Source organism: Poecilia formosa, unplaced genomic scaffold (genome assembly GCF_000485575.1).
Source record: "Poecilia formosa unplaced genomic scaffold, Poecilia_formosa-5.1.2 Scaffold82, whole genome shotgun sequence".
Taxonomy (NCBI): domain Eukaryota; kingdom Metazoa; phylum Chordata; class Actinopteri; order Cyprinodontiformes; family Poeciliidae; genus Poecilia; species Poecilia formosa.
This window is the reverse complement of record NW_006800021.1, coordinates 1,664,073-1,688,476: the sequence shown is the minus strand read 5'-3', so window position 1 is coordinate 1,688,476 and position 24,404 is coordinate 1,664,073. Positions and strand designations below refer to the sequence as shown.

Genomic DNA, 24,404 nt, shown 5'->3' with positions numbered 1-24,404 from the left:
TCTATTTCTGTTAAACTCCTACAGAAAAAACAAATTAATAGTAAGGTGGCAATGTTTTTAAGCTACAGCTAAACTATTTCAATGCAAAAAGAACAGCAACTTTTTCAATAAAACTTTGGCTGTTTGGCTTTAAACATGTAGTTTTGGCTATTGAACGCCAGATGTCGCTCTTTACCTAGCTTCAACCGCAGCATGCAGGCGCTCTGGTTAAGCTACACATGAACACACTGCTGCGCGTTCACGAGTCCCTATCCTGACTGAACTTGTGGAGCTGGAGTGGAGAAGTTTGAAGAGCCAGACTCCGTAACTCGTCGGTAAGGTCGCTAGAAAGAAAACTCAGGCCGGACACAACCAGGCAGTCACCATGGACGATCTGGGTAAGTTGCAAAGCTTGCTTTTGGAAAGCGGAGTGTTTTTTTTGTTCTATGAAGAGAAACGGGCAGCAGGGTGGAGGAGTCAGTTACGTTTCGTCGAGATTTGGTGTCTAAAATAGTATTTCTGGTAAACTTCAGGTTATTCTTTCTCTGGAAAAGTGGGTTAATAGTAGACAGAAATGTTAAAGCGCCCTGCGAAAAAAAGAAGTAGTCGTTTGACACATTTTATAATTCGCTCCTATTTGTTTATTAAAAGCCTCGCAGTAAGTTAGCGGCTGGACATCGCTAGCCTTTTACTACCACCTCTGTTTGAACTCTCCCTCGCGTTCATGTTTATGGCTCTGATAATGATACGTCGCTCCAACGCCATGTATATGAGCCACTTTTGATCCAATTTATCGCTCCAAAGGAAGGAGATGTTCAGTTGTCATGTTGTTGTCGAGCTTTAACGTGAACTCCTTCGCTCTTGCCCCAGGCTACTCATTCCAACTTTGAAGTGGTGGAGTCAACAGGCCTCCGTATTTAGACTGCTCAGGCAGCACAATGTGGGTTCAGCCCTCACTCTGGCTGTTTAAAACCACTGGGATAGAGCAGATATTACTGGAAAAAACAAACAAACAAACAAACAAAACAAAAACAAACATAACCACCGACCCACGAAAACACTTGATTTTTAAATTAGAAATCTGGACAATGTGGTTGTGGGGAAAATCAAACAATCGTTTGTTTAGTGTTTTTCCCCCCAATTTGTCTGTTTACTTGGGTATTGAAAACACCGTTTTAATTTTCTGTGACGTGACGAGTACAAACATTTTCCCTGTCAATGCGTTCATTACACAGGCTGGAAATTTAATTGCGCTCATTGGTGTTGGAAATATTTCTACATTTTGACATTCATCCATCCGTTCAACATTGTTTAACTCATGCTTTGAAAACTGACAAAAGTAAGACATGCTAGGTACACCACAAAAACTGTCTTATCTCCTTCCACTTACAATTTCATATGTCAACTATATAAAACTATATATTCACTTCATGCTAATCCTCTGAATCTGTGAAGTTTTATTCCTTCCTTTCCTGACCTCTCAAAGAGGGAGCTTTAGTTAAATGGATTTGGTAATTGCTTAAGTGGAGAGACGATGGCTCACATTTTAGCATTTGGCCTGCTGTGAGAATACCTCCAGGCCACATTAGATGCTCTTGCTGCTGTAGTCTGCTGAAAGGACGTATTGTTGACTAAGTGGGAGCTTACATCCCCTCTGAACAGCTTGCTGAAGACCAAGAGGCGGGGGGTGGGAGGGCGAGGCTGCTGAGGAATTTCGAGCATCATTCTCTTTCGGGGTCCAAGGCCAAATACCCGCGAGGTCATGACTCACCTCTCGCCACACCTCTCCTGCTCCGGTGGCGACGCAATTACTCTCCGTCTGTCCACCTGAAATCTTCCAACCCTTTGTTAAAAACATTGAGTTTTGACATTCGGTAGAGCAAAAGTCAAAACGTGTAGATTAAATAACTCCCAAGTGCCTCACAGTGGTAGTCTTAAGTTTCCTAATCCCTCCTTGAGTATGCAAGAACAACACACTTCATTACTGACCTTTTAGCTGAAAAGGCTACAGGATTGGTTGATAAAAGCTCACGTGAATCAAGAAAGAAACCTGATCTTCTTTTAACCCTTTCTTTGTTGTTTTTCTTGTGCGATTTATGTGATCATCACTGCTGGAAGAAGCAGGGTGAGCCCTCCCTTGCTGACTCAGAAATTTCCAGTGAAATTCTCCAATCAGTCTTTTTACAATCTTGGCCAGGTGGCAACCAGGCCCAGCTTCATTTTCAGCGCGCATGTGGCCCTATGGGACGAGTCCTCGCCCAGATGTGGACCTCAGAGCAACATGTGTCGGAGTGCTCTGTCTGTTGCCCTTTTTTTAAATTAAATCAGTTTGGTTTCTATTTCTTTTTTTTTCTAATACTGTGAACTGCTGAACTTTTACGCAGGCTTATCAGAAAGTAGAAGTAGACCTGTCGCAATAAGCAATAAATCAGCTAATTGCATGATAAATTGAAGCAAACTCAATAATTTCCATTTGCACGATTTATCGTTTTTCTCTTTTTCTCTCTTTCTCTCTTTCTGACAAAAACTGGATGACAAAAGTCTCCAGTCTGGTACTTTGGTCTTATCAGCCCTTTTTCTGGAGGACAATTTTGTTTACAGCGACTTCATAATTCATTTTATTTATTGTTCTGTAGCTTTGTTTATGTATTTTGGATATTTAAAATATCTTCCAGTTCCAGTATTAAACGTTCATTAGAGTTTAATGATCTTTGAAAATGTGTTTTTGCGTTATTATGCCATCACCATTAAGTTACTTTAAAAATGGTCTCAAAACAACAATATTACCGTTTATCGCAATAACTTCTGGGACAATTTATTTCTCAGCAAAATTTGATATCGTAACCTTAATACAAGTTTTGATTGAAGTGACTGGGAGAGTTCAGTCTCCCTACATTAGTGCCTCTTTCCAGGTCCGGCCTAGTGTAGACGTTCTGGAGAATGTGCTGGAAATGTGGTCCAGACTTCACAGTGGGGGGTTTTACTTTCTTTTTTTCTGCTGGAGGTTTGTTGCCTCAGCGTGAAGCACAGGTTAGTGTGAAAGGGAGCCAGGACAGGGTGTGGAAAAATTACACGAAATGATGGATGAAGTTTTCAGGTTTTTGTCAGTAATGTGGACAAGAGGAGAAACCGACTTAACACAAAGCAAGAGTCAGTTGTTGCATTAAGGGAAGTTTTTTTGGGGGAAGAAACGGTCGTGTGCCTCTGATTATAACCATAAAGTTTTTTTCTCCCCTAAGCTAACAGGTAGCACTAAATTCCTGCTGTTTTACTTCTTTGTTTCTGTCTTAATTTTTAGCCGAGGAGCCGACGCCGTGTTTAGAAAACAGTTTTCCTCTAATCAGACTCGGGAAATTTTCTGGGAACACAGCAGGTAACAAATGCTGTTTATAGTTAGAAACGGAGAGAATCCTCAGGCACCTTTTCCAGACCTATTGAAGCACGAACAGATCTGTGTGTAAACCGAAGCACATAGCAACACCTTAATGCATCTGTAAACACACGGCAGGCCTGTAACCTTAGAGGACCGGTTGATTGCCTGGCAGAGAGGGAGTTTTTTTTTTTTTTTACATTTATTACAAAACCCTGAGAAGACTTGGTTGGGTGTGTAGATCATGATGCTGCATTATTTAAACCATTTGCATTACATGCTGAAAATCTTTAAAGGTGTTTTAGCGGCTCACTGTGAGTCAGTGCAGAGTTAGTGTTAGCAAACGAGCCGTCATCACCCTGTGAAAGGCTGGAGGGTTGGAGCATACCATGCTCAACCAGTGGGCTCGCCTGCAAAGCTGCAAAGAAGCCCCCCGACTGTAAATCAGGCTCGTCCCTGATCCACACCCATCCTGTTGTAGGTCTGGGGAAGAGAGAGCTGCGTGACTGACCTCATCGCTTAGGCAACTCAGCCTGTCTCACATCCTCAGGAAACAGTGAAGAAAAACAATGAGCGGACTCAGTGCTGGAGGCCGTCGAACGCTGTTGGAGGGGGCAGCGGCGGGCCTACAGTCTGTGAGCCGGGTGCCAGAACAGCCTTTCCTCTGTTATTTGCTGGTGTACCATACTGTTGTTCCAGTTGTAGCTCCTTTCAGTCGCTTCCTGTTTCTTTCTCACATGCTGTTTCCATGCCCTCCCAGTTACATGACCTCAGATCTTGGCTCAAGACGAGCACTGACTGATATCAGGTTAATAAGGCTGATGTAAAGCCTGATGCTTTTGTTTCACAAAATAAATCGGTACGTCACTCTGAAGCCTTAAAAACTTCAAGATCTGTGAATTTCTACAAATTATCGATGCATGCCACATTAAGGTTGGATTTGCGTGTGAAAAAATATCTTCGCTTATTAAACCAAAGCTTTGTCATTTTTTTTCTTGAATTGAATGTTTTCATGTTGTTGAATTTTGATTATTCTGGTTAGCTGTAAATTATCTGTATTTTATGAAATTTTAGTGCAGTTTTCTTTCATCGGTTTAAATTAGAGATTCAATTGTTTAGTCTATAAACACTTGTAGATAAAGATAATGTATTTTTATGTTATTTTTTTATTGAAATAATGGTTTTTATTTTGTATACAGTTGTTAACTCTTTGGCCTTGCATGAAGTATGCAGCTGGGAACAGTCGCTGTATAAAGACAGGAAAACAAAACACAAACTTTTTAATTTTACAACATAAAAGGTTGTAAAAGGATTCGGTTTTCATTCGTTTCGTTTCTTTTAAATTTCGCTAATCCCGGTAGCCTATCTGACCTATTGACCTGTCGGAAAAGAAATCTGAATCTGCAGAGAACTTGTCAGCTTATCTTGGATTAATTGGTTATTCTATATACAGTGAATGGATGAATATTTATCAGTCCCTCCAGAATTTCACCATATTTTTATGATGAATCTTTTTTGCTTTCAAAATCACAAATTTTGCGGTGCTACTTTGGAAATATTTGCAAGGAATTTTGTTTAAAAATCGACATATGGAGGAAAACGAAAAGGGAAAAATACCAAACAGACAAAAATATTTCTATTCTTTAAAGAATTTAAATAGCTACTCGCCATCACGGACTATAGCTCATCAGTCACTCAAACCCAATGTTTTTGACAATTTTTGCAGAACCTTTGGAATAAAGTCACAATTACCCAGCATTAGTGGAAAAAAACAAACTTTTTTTGCATGACTTTTATCGTGAAATTGTGAAAAACTGGAGGGACTGATTTATTAATTTATTTGATCCAATTGAACAATTTTTAGCACATGGAGGTTGGAGTGACTCCACATCCATGTGAATAAATAAACTTTTTTTTTTTCGTAAAAAGTTTCAAATTACTTTTTCTACATCTTTCATCCTAACTATATTAAATCGTTTTGGCAGCAGTTAGCAGAACATTTGTAATACGCTAAATATCCCGTATGTCTAACAGTTGTCAACGCAATCATAGATAAAATTTTTTTAAAATGTCTGGAACAAATATTATTGAAAGAACGAATGTGCTTTTAACAAGCGCTCGCATGCCGTAAATGACAAGATGGCCGATCTTTGACAGTTTGCAGACAGCCCAGATGGCTCCTCGTTGACATACGGTTTTCATCCACGCCTTGGCTCTGAATGTCCTCGGTGACCGAGTGCTGCATCAGTCGCTAGACTTTCCCTTGTGATCTGATTTACTGTCCTGTGGGGAAGCACTTTTATTTTGGTCCAGCACTCTTTCAAAGGGAGTGTCATCTTTCTTACATGCCTCTGCTTGGCAGGGTATTTTTAGCTAGCAATCGCTAAATGATGCCTCTGTCTCACTGATTGTATGCCATCACTAACGTTCATCCATTCAACCATTGTCTCTTTGGGATTCTCTTTCTTAAATTGCACGGTAAAAACAATAGTTGGCCATCTTTAATCTTTAAAGTTAGATTCTCTGTCGACTCCGTCACCTTTTTGATGTCATTTCTCTCTTTGGCGTCTCCCATGCCGCCACCTCACTCCGGCCCCTGCTTTTCTTGTTTGTTATAAATATATCACGTTGGGTTGGCTTGATGGGATAGGATAGGGTTTCCGTTTGGGACCGGAGCCAGTTCTGCTCTTTTTTGCTCCCTGGGTATAAACAGGTGAGCTGTGGACCCTGATGACCTTTCATCGTCGCCCACATGTTGATGAAAAAGATCGAAGTGCTCTGGTTTCGTGTACTCCCCACTGTCTGGTGAAGGGCGGTAAAAACACAGGCATCTCCCTTATTGTGGAATTCAAAGCATGCTGTGGATAGCGTTGAGTATTGAGTGTCTTCTTCTTGACTCCAGGTGCGTTTGGGGGTGGGGGGAGAAAGGCGGGATGTTAATGACCGTTTTCGCTAGATTAAGTTTGTGTGTTTGCGTTCAGAGCCGTTTTCCACATGCCCCTACCTGAGAGGTTTCTTTCTCAGGGTGGACGGAGGAATGTCTGGAATTCCCCATGTGCCTTCATCCCATCCGATAAACATTGCAGGACTGTGGCAGAGCTGTGAGTGGGTGGACATTGGGTGCACAAAGTCAAGACTATACGTGTGCCCACTGCCGCAAGAATGTGTATAATGTCAACACAATACGGTACCGCAGCGTGACCGCAGTTATGTCCACTGACAGCGCCACTGCAAGTCTGTGTATTGTTTGACTCAAGTCAGATGAAGTCGCTTGAAATAATTTGATCCAGTCGTTTCATTTTTGACGACAGTTTTATTCCTTCAGACTGCTGCACAATCAGCCATTGAGTCAGGATGCTGTTAGCAGAATTGGACTTTGTCCATTGTGGCTGCTACACCCCCCACCCGACCACCCCTTGTCTGGAATGGAAAAGATTAGAGCGATACTTGGCCCACACTGCTGTTTGGTTTGTTGATGCTTTTAAGTTCCTAAAAGTTTGAGACTTTTCTGTTTAGAGTTTGTTTTCTTTCATAAAGCAAAACAAATCGACAACATTTCAGGTCTATACTCTTCAAACTCCAGCCTAGTTTTTAAATATATTATCATCTTTTTTCTTTTTTTTTTGGTCCAAAAATCATTTTGGGTCATTTAAAATAATTTCCACAAGCCTTCATTGTTTTCCTTTAGTGAGACGTATTTTTACTTTCCTGTTTTACCAAGAAGGACTCGTTGTTATTGTTGGTCAGATGTTTTATTGCCATGTTTTTCCTGTCTTTGAAAGTTAGGAGCTAGATTGTAGTGACATTATTTGATGTTGTTTCCTGTCTGATCAGTTCTTTACACTTTGGCAGCTGCAGGAAGTTTACTTGTGGTAGTTTTGTAGTCCACTTGACTCTCATCATCCTTCAGTTCTCTGTCTGGGATTTCTCATACAGAGCTTGATTTCTCAAGTCCTTCCAGGGAACAGAAGGAGATGTTGTAAACAATGACACTGATTTTCTTGGACTTACACAAGTATGTTTTTAACCACAACCAAAGGTAGTGGCTTAAAAAAAATGTAAGAAGGACAGAATCAGTTGTTCATAATTTATAAGATACATTTGCTGTTGTTGCTTCTGCATTTCAAGAGGAGCTTGAGAAGACTGATCAGTGATGGGTCCAAAAACAAAGCCTTATCTTACAAATCATTTAGCTGAAACAACTAAGGTCAAATTAATGATTCCCACACGATTAGTGTTTCAGTTCGCTAATCCTTCTGCTCTCTGTCATTGGTCAAATATGTCTTGCTGAATCAAGTTGCAGTTTGTCCTGAATCAAGTGTAGGACAAACTGCATTCGAATTGCTTCGACTTGTTTGAAATATGAGATTAAAAATCTAAGATTTCAGTAAAAGTGAAGAACTTTGCATTTTAATGTCTGTTTTTACAAATTTTTCCAGCAATTTTATACAGCAGTGTATTACATGAACATACTCATACTTCTATAGGGAAAATGTTTGATTAAGAATGTTAATTAATAAATAATTGATAAATTCTTTTGTGTGTGCGTGCAATATTGTAATTGCAAAGTATTACTTGGTTGCAATAACATATTTTGCCAGTCGCATGTTACTTTCTCTAATGGCTGAGATGCTAATGCTCATGAATAGTGGTTGAGTCAATATGAAATGTAAAAAAAGAGAGGAAAATGAAAGATAACTGTGAGCTACCTTATCATTCTCAGCAATAGCATCGTGATTAAATATTCTTCTGAAATCCTACATCCAACTAGATGTAAAATCTTCAGATATTTTACGATGGAAATGTCCTTTCCAATCTGAATGGAACAAGTGAGAGGAATGTCTCTGCTGTGATTGGTGGACAGAACGCCAGAATGTCGCTGCGGATCCTTATGATGACGCAGCAAATGTTCTGGAACTGCAGTCGGGTCTTCCAGCAGTTCAGAGTTCACTACAGGGAATCAACTCAGACCTTCGACACACTTCCCTCTGCGCTGGGGAAGCAAGCATTTCAGGTTGAAAAAATGCAAACATGGAGAACCTGTGGAGTCGTGAGCATATGCTTAACCTCTTTGAAATGTATGAGGAGGAGCTGAACATTCTTTTTGATGAAAACAAAGAACTCCACCATCAAAATGCAGAAATAAGAGACCACTTCAGGAAGAAGCTTGAAGCAGAGAGGAAGAAGAACATGGCTCTGAGTCAAGAAATTGACAAGCTCAAAGAGCTCCAGGATGGAGATCCCAGCAAAGCCATTGGTCGTAAGTTGGTTTCAAACAACAGCTGTAAGCGCATTTTTTTTATGGTGTAGAAGATAACCTACCAAAAATAAATCTGCTGCTTGTACCTTACCTTAAAAGTAGAAGAAGTTTTCACTCATGTGTTTCCAAAACTGAATCACCAGCTCCAGGTGGAAACTAATCTGCAGCTAAATGTGGAGTCCAAAGCTGAACGGGCTGCTGAAATCGCAGACCATTTCATGCAGAAACTGGAAGAAATCCGTAATGTCTGTCACAAATGTCCAGTGCCAATCCAGATTCCCAAAGCAAATCACAAAAGAGGAATGAATGACCTCAGTCGAGAAACTGACGCTTCAAAAAGAAAAAGAATCGAGAGCTCCTTACTCAAGCTCACATAGAGGTTTCATCTGAGGTTCTGGACCGCATCGGTGAAGAAAAGTCCAACAGCTACATGGAGCTGAGGAAAGAAAGGGACGAACTCCTGCAGGAGATCCTGGCACTGCATCCTCTCTCCTGAGGAATGAGATTGAGTGGAACGGTCTGAGAGAATTTGAGATTCTGGAAATGCTCTGTCAGGAAATATCAGGTCTGGAAGCATTGGAGAAGCAGCATCTTTGCCAGGATAGGGGCGGAGGCAATTAAGGTTTTGAGCGCACATTATGAATGCGATGTGCGCTCAGAGCAGTAAGCTGTTGTGTAAGTGAACAATCAACAGACTTTCATAATGAATTCATTTATCGTCCTGTGTTCACACATCCAAAGTGAACTAGATCACTGTCTGTTATCTACTTTCCATCAGCTGGCAGCCGGGAGCAAACAGAAGAGCAAACTACTGACTCGTGAAGAAGCTGAGATTTCTGAACTCAAACCAACAACCTGACCTTCTGTTGTCTGCCTTTACTCAATATTTCTATGATCATAAAAGAAAACTTGTGATATCCATCTGTGTTGTGAAGAAGATTTATTTATTTTCTCATTCATTCATCACTTTATATTTAGAATAATTTTAATAAAACAAATGGATTCTCTTAACTCCATATATTCCTTTTTATGAAGGCACAAGAAACAAAGCCCCACCCAGCTCTAGGTAATAATGAAACTAAACAAGGATGTTTTACATCAACAATAATAGAAATGTCAAACCAGCAACAAGAATAATTCACTTTTATATAGGTGTGTGCAATTTCTATAGTGTAAAACTTGTGTTTTATGCTGTTGTTATTTTTAATATGAGCACCAACTATTCTGCCTAGGCTAAACAAAAATAGTCGTCAGAAAATAATCTATTAAAGTTTCTATTTAAATATTCATTTCAAGCTAGAACCATACAGGTCTGCTTGAATGTAATGTTTGTTAGGCTGTAGTGCATTAAACTCTGCTTTACAGTGACATATTCAGGCATTTGGGTGGGATTTCCTCATCCTTTATGTTCTTATCTGATGTTCAGTAGATCTAAGCGACTCTGAGGAAAAAGGTCAGAAACCGTGATGATGGAAAAGAGGGAAATGTGGGTTATTATGTCGTTATCGCAATATTCCATGGTGATATTGCATTGTGATGTTTTCCTGATACTGTGGAGCTCTGTTAACATTTTTCTAAAGACTATTTTTAAACATATTTTCAAAAACATGGCAGATAGATATTTGGATCATTTTCTTTAGGAATAGCGGTAGTATCCTTATCATGGAGTCATTCTCACATACAAAGAATGAAAATTCAATGTGCAAAATAATTCATTCAGAAATACATTATGTACCCAAAGGGAAATTATCCATGTGTTACAGCAGCATTGTCTGTTGTTGGTTTCTGACAATTTGCATAATGACCTAAATAGTGAGTGATCTGCATGAGACATACTCTTGATTTTAATTAATTTATAATATGTAATTTAATAAAATAATAAAGTACATGTTCATTAAGGACAAAGTATCTTTTTATCCCAGAAATCTCCTTGAAAACCTTTTCAGATGGCACCAGATTCATATGAAGATCACATTAAAACCATGATAAAGTAAGAAGATAATTTCATATTTCCAAAAGATTCATCACAGTTGTCTTTAAGAATAACTCTGAATATTTCCAGTCACTGCTGTGTCATAGCAGCAGCCGATGGTGAGTTTGGAGAACTTTGCTTTGTCTGCAAGTGCCTCTGCAGTCCTTGGGCAGGATTTCCGTCCTTTCTGCCAAGGCCAACAGGAACTTTCTAGGAATTCAGTACAACAAGTATAGCAAGTCCAAAAGCGTGTTTAATTTGAAAACCCTGGTAAGAGAAATATGATACCACAGCTACATTTAGATTGGCGCATTTTACGGCTCACCTTTGTCCTAAAACCACTTGTGGCATTTTTCTATCTGCGGGCTTTGTTTTATGAGCGACAAAGTCAATTTAAGTCGGGCCTTGTTCAGCATGTCAGCACCAGGTGCAGATTATTTCGAGCTGGTCTGGATATTTCAGCACATTTGCACAGACATGGTTACTCACTGAGCTTACTGCTTTAAATAGGCCTGAGCTCCCGCATGGTTTACGTCAAAGTGCAGGACGGAGGACGTTTGGCTTCTGGGCAGGATTCCCCTTTGGACCACAGATGGTGATGATGAAGAGTCAGGATTAAATATGGAAGTTCTTGTCTAGAGAAGTGTGAAATATTCTCTTTGCTGATCTTTGAACCACTTTCTAAATCACGGGGAAATAAAACTTTGCAGTCATAAAGAAACTCTAAATCGAGACAGGTTTGTATGTTCTCGGATTGAAGCGACGCTGCTTTTTTAAGCCGCTGTGAGCTTTGGATCATCTAAAGCAGATGATGGCATGTCAAAAGCATTGTAGCATAACGGCATGCAGCTGGTGACGGCGGTCTATTCTGGTCAGGCGGTGGCTGGATGGATGGACGGACGGATGGTGTGATGTAAGGGTCTATTTTATTCTGGAGTTGCACCAAATTCTCAGGAGGATAACTTTGTACCCTCTCAACCCTGGACGCCGTTCAGAAATGCTTTCTGCCTGCCTGCCTCTTTGTCAGTCTGTCTTGTTAAGTTTGTCTCAAATGGACTGGCTGTGAAAACTGTAAAGAAACTGATTTGTTTATTTTTGCTTAGTTAATTCAGTAGTTTGAATGGCAATGTTCTAAACTTTTCATTTATATTTAATGCCACTACTTCATGTGCATCTAAAACAAGTTTGTATTGTTTCATTGGTATTTTTCAGTGTTTTCCAATAGAATAAGATTAGAAAATTGAAGCTGTTTTGTGGCCTTATAACACCTGACAGTGTCGTTTATTAAAAAAATATCAGTATTGGCCAAAATCGGAATCAGCAGGACCGGTTTTTAAAAATCAGTGATCGGACAGAAAACTGCAATCGGTGCAGCTTCTCAGGACTCGTAGGAAGGCATGAATTAACACACAGCAGGATGATTTATATTCTCATAGAGAAACTCGCATTTAACATGTTTGAAATTTATGCAATAAATCTTGAGATAATTTTAATTTTTGAGCTCATTTCTGCAGCTCTCCAAAATACTTGAAAATTTATTGGGGTTTTGTATTCTGTATCCTGTCTGATCATTTTCACTTTATTTCCTGAGCTCAATAAAGTTTTGTATAAACTTTCTATATAATGTTCTATATTTCTAAAAGGTGTGCAGAAGGCTTAACTAGATGTTGCAAAGGAAATTCTGCTCAGGGCTTCGACAGCTTTGGACATGATGCTGTGGAAACTGCTGTGTTGATTTTGTTGTAAACACATTGGAACGACAGACTCGATGTCACTTCACATGAGGGAGTTTACTGGCCTCCAGCCCACAATGCAGCATGCCCTCTAATGATTGTTAATCAGTTTTACTTTATGAACTAAGCTGATATAAGATTTATGAAAGACGTTAAAAATGTTTATTTCTGTCCTTCCTGCCATGCAGGATCGTTAGTTGTTTCAGAGGTAGAGACAAACACTACCTCTGATATAAGGTAGTCTTAATTTTATCCTTTAAACTGTTACAGGATTAAACAAAGTAGCTTTACTGTGCTGCATTGCGCCTTCCTGTTACCTGCTGTAAATCTCACTCTCTTTTGCAGTCTGGTTAAAACACAAAAATGCCTCAAAATTTTATGCCAAAGTTTTCTTTTAAAGTGGATTCTACATCTCTGGGCTTCATCTGACTATATACTGAAAACACCTGCAGAGCTGTAAGAGCTTACTGTGGTGCGTTCACTAACTGGAAAAAACATCAGACTTTTAGGTTTCTGATACACTAATGAGGCTGACAAATGGATTATTCCCGTCACTAAGCAATATCTCTACATATTTCTTTATCTTCATGTGATTCTGTGCTTCTTCCGGTTTTCTTCAAATGGATCCTGGAGCAAAAAAACTACAAGTGTCTCGATGCAACTTTTTCACTTTCGAAACTGTATCGATATTACAGCTTTGAGTATTGGCCTGTACTGTTATTGACCCGATACAATATCAGCATCATAACTTATTATTGAATGTTAGAAAAGGCTTGATCATGTGATATTAATATAATGGGTATGAGAACAACTGACCTATTTATTATTATTCAGTGACTCTTTGTTCAGGATACGAGTGGTTCTGGACAGGAATCCTGGGTCAAACTAAAAGGAGATTTTGTATGCAGGCTCATATAATCTGATACTTGTTTGTTGTTTGATACTGATATCCCAAATCGATCATGTGTTGGGAACCTAAAGAAAGTATTTCACCTTTTCAGATGCGCTGCTTGCAGACCTAGAATCTACTACATCCCACATCTCGAAGCGGCCGGTCTTTCTGCCCGATGAGACGCCCTACTCCATCCCGACGGGCGGACTCCCCTACCAAGACGCGTCCGTACCGCCTCCGGTTCCACCACCGCCTTCAGCTGACGCTCTGAACGGCTCCCTGACAGATCAGCCAGACTCCCACCACTCCTCCCAACAGGTGGGTCTCCACTTTATGTGAGCACGAGGCGCTCTCTGGCTTTAAACCTAAAATGCTAATGACTTTACTCATCTGCTCCAGTCTTTAGGTTCGGCCCATAAGAGCTCGTGGTCCAGAGACAGCAGCAGTTCTCCGCTGTCGCACATCGAGGAGGACCATGTTTACAGGTGCTGCTCCCGCTCTCTGAATGTCCTCTGAGTCAAGCAGACTTAAAGGTAAACATTTTCTTTTACCTTTAAGTTACACTTTGTGTGTTTTTCAGTTTTCCTAACAAACACAAGACGTCAGATTCGTCTCCAGCAGCCATCACCTCTGCCCTGGGCAGTAACCTCTCGGAGCTGGACCGGCTTCTGTTGGAGCTCAACGCCGTGCAGCAGAGCTCCCCTTCCTTCCCCACCACAGGTAGAGAAAGCTGCTATTATAATAAATAAATTGCACCTCTGTGTCATCTTCTTCCTTTTGTGTCCAACCTGAAAACACTTAGATGTTTAAATTCCAATAACGAATACAGAGAAGTTGGAAGAGTGGAGACATGCTGGAGAAAATATGTCACAGCAACAATTTTAACACATTTAAATGGGATTTTAGTATTAAATAAAACCATTGTCACAAATATTTTGTATTTATATGATAAGAATGGCGATGCGGGTCAGGCTGCCGAGCAAACATGGTGATGATGTCATAATTCTTTGACATCTATTCAAGTAACATGCCTCAAGTTTTATTAAATGCATCTGGTTTGTACTTTCCTTGTGTCTTTTCTCCCCCTAATCTGCTTGTATTTGCGGTGCGTCATCTAAGACAAGAGGGCAGGAATCCACTTTGTAGAAAATGGGGGAAGGGGGAAGTTCGACACTTTCTCACTTCTGTTTGTGTTGAGCAGCATTTACTCTCCCTGTCACGTTTCCTTAGAGGAGGCAGCTCCACCCTTGCCGTCTTGCAGTATCACCCACTATGAGAACGGAGGCGCTCCTGACATCCTCGTAAGCCCCCCGCCTCAGGAAAAGCCAAAACGGAATGGGATGAGGCCGGAGGAAGCTCGACCCCCGGTGGACGGTCTGCTGGAGGGTTCAGGTCCTTCACCCAGGTACAGCCTCTGTTTTTACTGACTCTGATTCATGCAGTCAAAAGAAAAGCTAACAGTAAGAAGAAAGATCAATAGTCAGGTTCTCTCAGAGGTGATACAGGGAAGAGTAAGAAATAATAAATGTATTGTGATCTTTCTAAGTAGGAGTGCGGGATATTAGGGAAAACGTGATATAATATTTGCATATGTCGTGATTGCAATATGGTTTGTGATAAATAAACCAAATATTTAAACATTTTACTATCTTTTGTTCTGGATTCATAGCAAACATAGTCTGCAGTTAATTAGTCCAGCTACTAAAAATACAAACAAAAGCATAATTTCCATCTCAAAGACATGGATTTGAGATCAGTTGACAAATCTAACGCTTTGTAAACAAAAAGATCCAAAGGTTTTTCATTTTCCTGCCATTTTTGCTTGTTTGTCGTATGAAATTCAGACTCAAGGTCCGGATTAAGAAATTTAACATAAATAAAATAAATAAGTAATAAAGTAATTTATTATAAAGCTTAGCTCTAGTTTTTCATTGCCTTCACCACCTTTTTAAACTTTTTATGCTTCATTAAGCAATACATTTAATTAAATATAAAATATATCAGAAGTGCAGAGAGCATGAATGCATGGTACTTCAATAATTAGCAAACACTTATTGCACTCCAGGCGGTTCTTCACATTTATGCAAATTGCAAACAGTGATTCTGAGAAAACCATACGTTTGCGGCATCTTGTGCAGCCCAACTTTCAAGGGTAGCTGAATTTCAGCAAGGTTCACTTTGGATAACATTTTGATGTAGACTTTCAGAATTGTGAGATCCACAAAATGTGAAAATATTGAAATGTTTCATCTAGTCTTGGTGCAGCCATAAGCTTGAACGTATTTAATTTTCTATCTGCTTGGCCAACACAAAGTAACAGTGTCACAGTGGGGATGATGTTTTCAGAGTGATGCAATCTGCTTGTTTTCCTACACGCATAGCGTTCTGTATGTAGCCCACAAAAGTTTCTTTTGGTCTCATCTGACCACCATCTTTCACATATTTGCTTTTTCCCTTTTATGGCTTTCTTATTACTGCTCTTCCATAAAGAGTATGACAACTAATTGTTGTGGCAACAGATTTTTCCACCGCATACGTCAATCTCTGCAGCTATTCTGGGAGTTACCAGCTGGTTACACTGGATTTTATTTTTGGACATAAGAACAAAAAGATAAATTTCGTATAAAATAAATACGTTTTAGATTTATTTATCAAGACTTTGGGGGGAAAAAAAATCCTTCTATGTTGCAATTATTAACTACTTCGCTGTCTGTCAAATAAAATCTCAATGAAATGCATGAAAGTTTATTGTTGTAATGAGACAACTTGGAAAAAGTTGAAATGTTGTGAATATTTATCTGTATGGCTTTGTTTATCAAATCCTTCAACGTTTTATGTGTTTGTAAGCCTATAAATATATAGGATTTAAAATGAAATTGTATTTTTTTTTTTCTTTTTTTAAATGCCTTATTAGGATAATGTAAGTCTATATTAAACTGCTTAGCCTTATTTACAAAAAATGTTAGTAATGGTATTTTTACATGGATACATTTTACTGTTCTGGGTAAAAACACAGAATAAAACCGAGGTTTTAATTAGGGTGCACTGATTGATTTGACTGATTTTCTGGCAATCCCTAAAAAGTCTAATCTGCCAATTCCGATTTTGGCCGATGACAATTTAAACGTTAAACATCATGACAGAGTCGCTAATTTGTCAGCAGTGTAATTAACTATTGTTAATTACACAATAGTTAATTGTTAATTAACTATTGTTAATTACACACATACAGACATGACCTGGTGGTTGGGTCTGTCAGTCAGCCCTCTCTCACAGGATAGTAAAAGGTGATTTTCAGACCTTTGAGATGTGGATAATATCAGTGGATAAGATCTGTTTGTCATGTAAGTATCAGCCAATCTCTAATCTCCCAAAATTAAGAAAATCTGGGCCAATTTCTCAGTGCATCCCTATTTTTAACGCCATTTACATTTGAATTTAAGCTTCATTGTTGTTAAAAAGAATCACCTTCATGCTTTCCAGCTCTTCCACACGTCACAGTGATTTGGATGCATCTCAGCAGCAAACAAGAATGTCGGCTTCCTGTGCCACCAGAGAGTTGGATGAGCTGATGGCCTCTTTATCTGACTTCAAGGTACAAGTCAGCATGAGTAAATGTTGTAGAGGCTACTTTACATCCTCTGTTCACAAACCTCTCCTAAAGAAGTTTTTATAACCTCTGTCCTCTTCCTCTTATTGTACTTCTGTCCTCTAGCCCAGCTCTTTGGGCTCTCTGCCAGACCAAGCAGGGACACCAACTACCTCTCACCATTCTCCAGCGCCTTCCTCCATCACCCCAGTGGCTCCTTCTTCTTCTTCTCTTAATCTTCCCCACCCACCTGCCTCTTCTTTCCTCCCTTTATCTGCTGCCCTAGAGTTGCACATAGATGAGGAAGGGAAGGACAGTGGCTCTGTGATGCCTCACCCGAACCTTCTCGTACCCCACAGTCCTACTTCGTCTCTTTCTGCTGCCAGTGACATCGACCTGGACTCTGTCATAGATGTCTCTGCCACCTTGCTGTCCTCCCAAACAAAGTCCCTGCTCGTCCTCTGTCAGCCTGTTCCATCTAGTTCCAGCTTGTTAGGAAATAGCCCGAGCCTTTCCAGTGCCACTACCCCCTCTCTTACCTCTGTTAACACTGTCCTGGAGCGCAAGACCTCCAAAACCCCCAGTCCGTCTGCGGAGCGGCTTTCACCATCCGTTAGTAAAACGTTCTGTGCTTCTGAATCTATCAGCCAGAGGCCTGCTTGTTTTCTTGACCAGGACTTAGATTTCACCTCCCCGCCTCTTTCAAAAACCCGCACTCCCCCTCTCTCGACTCCTTCGCCTCTGCCTGCGTCTGCATCTCGATCTTCTCCGCACCTCCCATCGGCACCATATTTGCCGCCGTCTGCAGTCTCTCCGCTGATGATCCCCTCTCCTCTGATCTTCACCAGTACCAGCAGACAGCTGTCAGAGGTGTCTCCAGTAGCCCAGAGAGACACTTATCTCGCTTTACAGCAACCTTCTGCAGAGGAGCCCTCTCTTGATGAGGCCCTAGATAAGCTTCTGGCGATGAGTTTCACACAAAGTCATACATCGCACACAGAGGAACCACTAGAGACGATGGAGGCTCACTCTCTCAGGAAAGGACTGCAGGAAGTGCAAGAGGACCTGATCCTGCCCATGGACAGAAACTGTGTGCAACCCGACACGTTTGCCAGCGCCACCAACACCATCACAGACGACTCCATGGGAACCGACGGGAATGGAGACCTGGACTGGGCTGATGAGGAGCTGTCAATGTCCCTACATGATGGACTGGACGGCACCATTACACCGTTCACTGAGAGGCTGTATACAGATGGCAGCATGACTCCACTGACTGAAGCCAGCTGGATGGATGAGTCCATGACCCCCTCCTCGTGCCCTGGGACCCCAGAGGTTGCCTTGGACATGCCCCTGGTCCAAGCTCCCAGTATAGACAGAGTCTCTGCAACGGGACATGTATGCATCTGCACGTCAGGCTCGTTTTGGTTCTGGCTGCTGAGACTGATACATGCTAGCATCTGCTTCAGCTGTGTTGTTAACATCTTCAAAATGGCTGAAGTTAAAAACTGGTACATATTTACCAACCACACTGGTCGCAACCCGTATTCTATTCTATGAAGTGTTTTTAAAATTTAGTGAGCTACATATGTGTCAATTAGGAGTGTGCTGATAATTTGGTGCCATTTTCCTCAATTCTGGAGCACATAGATGTAGGCACTCTACTGAGACTAAAAACTTGCTACATTTGAGACTTCTTGGCATACAACATCCACCTAGAAGAGAGTTGATACAAGTTAGCAGTTTGGTATCTTGCGTCCCCTAATTGGAGAAAAGTTTGTTGTTTTTTTTAGTTTCCAACCATCCATCTGGCAGTTCTAGTTCCCGCTGGATACATCTCTGGTTTGGTCCTATTCCTACTTACTGTATCTTTGTTACCATAATAAATAAATTAATTTTGGTTATCGAGCAAAAGAAAAGAAGCCATCCATCTAACAGTTTTTGGATTGAGATTGCACCCATGGCTAACTCAATGCTTTTGCTGCTATAATCAATAAAATAATTTCTTACACTTGGACTTGTGTTGTGTAAAAAAAGCTAACGCATCTGACTTGGTGAGTATTTTGCTTGCTTGAGTCATGTTGAAGAGGATTTGGAGGGTTTCAACTCATTGCTGTCATATGACCCAAGCATGCTTAAAGGACATGATGCACGACCCCCAAAGCCCGCTGGCATGTTGCGTGAACTGGTTTACGGTGAATCTGGGTGTAAGATGAGGTTTCCACCGTTCCCTCCTAGATAAAATCGGTGATTAGGCGCACTAAAGAGACTCCCAATGTGCATCCTATGTACCGTGACGGTCACCTGCGCAGGAAGATGGGCCCCGTCATTGTAAACAAGAACTCGTCTCAGGACCGTCTCATAGAGGAGCTTCAGGGTAAGCTCGGGATCGGCCGCTCGGAGCGGCGCCGCAAACAATCGGACGAGTGGCTGACCGAGGGGGTCGTCATCACGTCCAAACCCCAGCGTTTCCGTCCCGACGGATGGGGCGGTGAGGTCGACAAGGTTGGCTGCTGTGTGCTCAGACGTCTAACCAGAATATCTTTCAGCTAATTCACCTTCTTTCGCTTTTCCTTCACGCTCCTCTCTGTCTCCCTTCAGATCATAATTCCTCCTGAGTCACCAGTCCCTATCAGGAAGGTCCTCCCACCTCTCTCTCCCCCTAACCCTCGTCGCCCCGCTGTTATAGAAGAACCTAAGAGACCACTCCCAGTACAGCAGCCCCCTGTCCCAACACCACCACCTCTTCCTCCACCTACCTCCTATAATTCACAAGCCATCCGCACTCAGGAGCCACTTCCCCCTTCTCGGCAAATTACAAAAGCCACACCCCCACCGGCGCCTGTTCAGGACCTTCCCATCCCTAAGTCAGAACCCCCTCCTCCTGTTGTCCACACCCCAAACCATCCACCACCGGTGGAGCCAGTACAACCAGCAGCACCCAAACTCCTGGTGTCTATAGGCTGCCAAACAGAGTATGACCCATTCTTCCCTCCAATGCAGGCACGAATCCCCGTCTCTTACCCCTTCTGTTGTTCACCTGTCCTTAGAGATGTCTGTTTTTTAACTTCGGTAGCCTCTGAGTGATTAATTGTTTCATTGGCATCTCTGTGGAGCAGAAAGACATAACTGTTTGCAACCGTTCTAGATCATGGCCCAGGGGAAGGCCGGAGTTCCAGGTGGGCCGCCGACGCAGGTCAACAAGCTGGACAACATGCTTGGTAGCCTGCAGTCTGACCTCAACAAGCTGGGGGTGCAGACAGTTGCTAAAGGAGTCTGTGGTGCCTGCTGTAAGCCCATTGTGGGGCAGGTGAGATGATATAATCAACTTTTCATACACTAGGCCTTACAAAAACCTTTATACCCTCTGGATAACCCTCAATCTATTTTATTGGAATTTTATTTGATAGATTTACCCAAAATAGTGCGAAATTGCAAATACAGCTAGAAAACAAACAACATTGTGAAAACCAAAGAAACAAAGGATACAGATCCAAGTGGGATTAGGTTACAAAAACAATCCCCCAAGCTGAAATAGTCTGCCAGGGTCACAAGATAGTTTATCGTATAATGCCGGAAAAATGTCTGGCAGATTGTTTGACTTATAATTAGTACTTTTTCGTCACTATTAAGGAATAATTGACTTAAAACAAGCTCCTATAGTTTGCTGAAGTTGCGTGTCAGTAAGTTTTCTCTTATTTCAAGTATGCCAACTTATTTGCACCAGAACCTGCACCAAAATTACTTGGGAAGATTGTGCTTCTGCAGTGTTTGTGAAGCTCCTTAAATAATCGGTCCAAACATGTTTCAATCCTCCATCTGCTCTCCTGTTCACTCAGGTGGTGACTGCCATGGGCCGTACATGGCACCCTGAGCACTTTGTGTGTACACACTGTCAGGAGGAGATCGGCTCCAGGAACTTCTTCGAGCGGGAAGGACAGCCGTACTGTGAGAAAGATTACCACAATCTGTTCTCTCCGCGATGCTACTACTGCAACGGGCCCATACTGGATGTGCGTCGTCACTCTGTGAAAACGTGAGCGTCTCGAGCAGAAGTGTCGGCCTGTAGTAAGCTTTGCTGTCGTCCTTTCGTACAGAAAGTCGTGACGGCGTTGGACCGGACATGGCATCCTGAACACTTCTTCTGCGCTCAGTGTGGATCCTTCTTCGGCCCAGAGGGTACAGGCTTTTTAGTTGTTTAAGTTCTGAATTAGCAATATGTTCGCTTTTGCTTTACGGCTCATGCAAAACCCGTTTTCCTCTCCTGTGTTTCTTGCAAAGGGTTCCACGAAAAGGACGGGAAGGCGTACTGCAGGAAGGACTACTTCGACATGTTTGCGCCGAAATGTGGCGGCTGCGCCAGAGCCATCCTGGAGAACTACATCTCTGCTCTCAACTGCCTCTGGCATCCCGAGTGTTTCGTTTGCAGGGTTCGTGATCCAGAATTTCTCCCTCTTGGCTGATTTTTGTCGCACTAATAACGAGACGAGAGGGTGAAATTACGGCTCGTTCTCGTGTGTCCGCAGGTGTGCTTCACCCCGTTTGTGAACGGAAGCTTCTTCGAGCATGACGGCCGGCCGTACTGCGAGGTGCACTACCACGAGTGCCGCGGCTCTCTCTGCTCCGGCTGCCAGAAGCCCATCACGGGCCGCTGCATCACGGCCATGTCCAAGAAGTTCCACCCGGAGCATTTCGTCTGTGCCTTCTGCTTGAAGCAGCTCAACAAAGGCACGTTCAAAGAGCAGAACGACAAACCCTACTGCCAGGGCTGCTTCATCAAACTGTTCAACTAGATAGCCACATCTAGGGCAGGCTAGAGCTGTGAGCAGGGTCCGATTATAATACAGCACGATGCGAAAACATTTATTACCCTGTGAACTTTTTCCTACCTTTGACAACCTTTATGGATTTTATGCGAGATATCAACACAAAGTAGTTTAAAATTGTAAAGTTTAAGGAAAATGGCACATGCTTTTTTAAAGTGAGCATTCTTTCATCTTCTTATTAACACTGATTAACTTTCCTGTATCAGAGTATGATGCTGCTGCCACCAATTTGCATTGTCCCACGAATGGCTTTTTAGCAAACAGCTGAAAAGTCCGAAAAAAAATTTAAAACTGTCATCATTTACAATTTCTCACTATTTCAAATTTGATCTGTCGCATAGAATCTGAGCATACGCATTGCAGCTTCCGGTTGTGACAAAACTGAAAAAGTTCAAGAGGTGTGAATATTTTGCTGTGTTAGTGAAAAGAAGAGTTTTCCTCTGGTGGTGATGGAAGTATGTTTTAGACTGATTGTGTGCATGTTGTTGAAGCAGAATACTGTTTTCATGCCAAGTTTGAAAAAAAAAAAAAACATTTCTGCTGACTAACATTTTTGAAGTGGCTTTTATTTGGTCAGCAACTCTAATGAAGACATGTTTGGCATGTAAATGGTGTCGTAAACCTTTAGAAATGCCAGAAATGTGCCATTTTCCCCCACAAATTATGGAGGCAGCAAACTACTTTTTTCCCTGTTTCTACATGTTTGTAAGATGTCAGTTTGGTTAGCTGAAAATTGTTGTGTTTTTCAACTTTTACAGTTTCTATCATTTTACAGTGCAGTGAATTCAGACTGGATGAGATACTGAAATCCATGTGTGTGTGTGTGTATGTGTGTGTGACAATTTTGCTCACTGGCTGAGTGTGTCATTTTAGCAGGGAACAGATGACCTATTGTTTTTTTTTGTTTTTTGTTTTTTTTTAACTTTGGAAATGTGCGGTCAGCTTTTTATTTTTTTACCACATATGATGTCAGAAAGACTTTTAAACACTTGTTATGTAGAAGAAAATGGGGTTTGGATAAATCCACATTGCTATAAAACATCATGACTTTGGAAATGTGTAACTCAGCTTGTGGTTGTTTAGAGAATGGGAAATGTGAAGTCACTCTGGAGTCACGTTTAGTCATTGATCAAAAACACTTGTTTATGAAGTTCTAAGAAGTGTGGAAACCATGTTACACAGCTACTTTTTCTTTAAAGGAGAAGCCAATCTTTAATCACTTTCAGTGTCCACAGTTATCTTTACACTGTCTGTATCCTCGTCTGTAAAACCAAAACATGTATAAAATCCTAATTTTTCACCTAGAATGTCCACAAATGGCTGTCCCGACATTCTGCGCTGTCTGATCATTCCTCGTCTTTTCACTGGGCAAAAAATTAAGCTCGTCTCGCACAGGTGGAGCCACGTTGTTTGTATCTCTTTCACAATCGTTACTGTTTCGGACTAACTCCTGGGAGGGTTTCTGTAAATATTCAATGCAGCTACATCGTCTGGAATGTGCTTGGCGAATGTGTTTCCTAACCACTTGTTTGGGGGTGAAGAGGCGAAGGCGTGGCGCAGATACTTGGACATATTTGCTGTGATTACTGTATTGGGAAACGGATGAATGTTGAGCAGTGCACAAGCCGGCGGACAGTATGCCGTTTGCTTGTGACGTTCCTGCAACTATGCAACTGTGGATTACCAGCGTGCGTTAACAGACTCTATGCTTTTGTGCCTGTGGTTTGACACGCAGGCCGATCACAGTAAGAATCCACAGTCTGTCTGTCATGTTGTCTGTGAGTCCTCTAAAATGTGTTGGCTGTTACACGAGAAGGCGGTGGTCTGCCAGAGCAATTGGCAGGACTAATTCTAATCATTTCCCACAGCATGAGTGGCATCTACTGTATGACCACTAGGTTGGGTCTGTTCATTATAATTTGCCCTTTTATCTTGTTCAGGGAGTTCTAGAGCCTTATTTCTTCTCTTTATTTAAGATATCATGTTACAGGAGCCTTTCAAATCAGTGTAGTGGCATGTTATTTAACCAAAGCTATACCCTCTATAAATTCTTTTCTCTCTTTCCTTTTCACTCAGAATGTCAGTCTGTATGAATAGTGAGATTAATCATTGTTAGTCTGATTATGCAAATAAATTCTGTTTTGCTATCAATTTGTCTGACTCTGTTTTTTATATGTATATGGTCTTAAAGTAACAATGGTCGTTTTACTAGCAACATTTATTGATGCATTTTGTTTAATTTATCTTTGTTTGTGTGTCTTGAAACACAGAATAAATACTATAATATCTCTGAAATAACTTACATTAAAATTTCCGTAATATAATTTATTGTATTTTGTTTAGGTGGGGGAACTATGCAAAATAATCCCTAAGAATTTTTTGTTTTCGTTAGTTCGTTAGTTGTCTTCACTGATTAAAAAATCAGTGAAGCTCTTAAGAGAAATATTTCCAATTTTTCAAAAACTATATTGGTTTATAGAACAAAAAATGTTCCACAATACGAGGAAAAGCTACGTGGAAAGTGACGAGGTCACATGCAAGTGGGGTTGTGTTGGTGGGGAAATACCTCCATCTGCTGGATGAATTCTAGAATTACAAGCACAAAATCAAGCGAAACTTTATATTATAGAGAACATTATATCCATTAAATAATTTGTCAAAACATGCAGTAAATTATGTTGTATTCCTTTATTTTGCAAGCTGCATACATTTTAAATACTGTACTGGAAAGCATTTTGTATTACAGAAAAAAGACGTGTAGAAAACTAGACGTCACACACTGA

General features: G+C 41.1%; 1 protein-coding gene and 1 long non-coding RNA gene across 4 annotated transcripts in view; both read left to right on the top strand.

The window, feature by feature from the left end:
• LOC107836760 (uncharacterized) overlaps positions 1-24,404 on the top strand; it is a 573,704-nt gene that overhangs the window by 491,684 nt on the left and 57,616 nt on the right. The gene's annotated exons all lie outside the window — the stretch shown is intronic.
• On the top strand, positions 173-23,770 carry pxnb (paxillin b). 3 transcript variants are annotated; one of them, XM_007556989.2, is made up of 14 exons: positions 179-377; positions 13,316-13,524; positions 13,606-13,691; positions 13,787-13,926; positions 14,437-14,611; positions 16,690-16,801; positions 16,922-18,193; positions 19,034-19,300; positions 19,397-19,798; positions 19,944-20,105; positions 20,635-20,808; positions 20,893-20,974; positions 21,077-21,225; positions 21,322-23,770. In XM_007556989.2, exons 1-14 carry the CDS (start codon positions 365-367, stop codon positions 21,586-21,588), a joined length of 3,510 nt encoding a protein of 1,169 aa, XP_007557051.1. In that variant the 5' UTR covers positions 179-364; the 3' UTR covers positions 21,589-23,770. The 3 variants fall into 3 exon arrangements, with proteins under 3 accessions (XP_016529270.1, XP_007557051.1, XP_007557052.1); XM_007556990.2 differs by lacking the exons at positions 16,922-18,193; positions 19,034-19,300; positions 19,397-19,798 and having other exon boundaries at positions 197-377; XM_016673784.1 differs by lacking the exons at positions 19,944-20,105; positions 20,635-20,808; positions 20,893-20,974; positions 21,077-21,225; positions 21,322-23,770 and having other exon boundaries at positions 173-377; positions 19,034-19,490.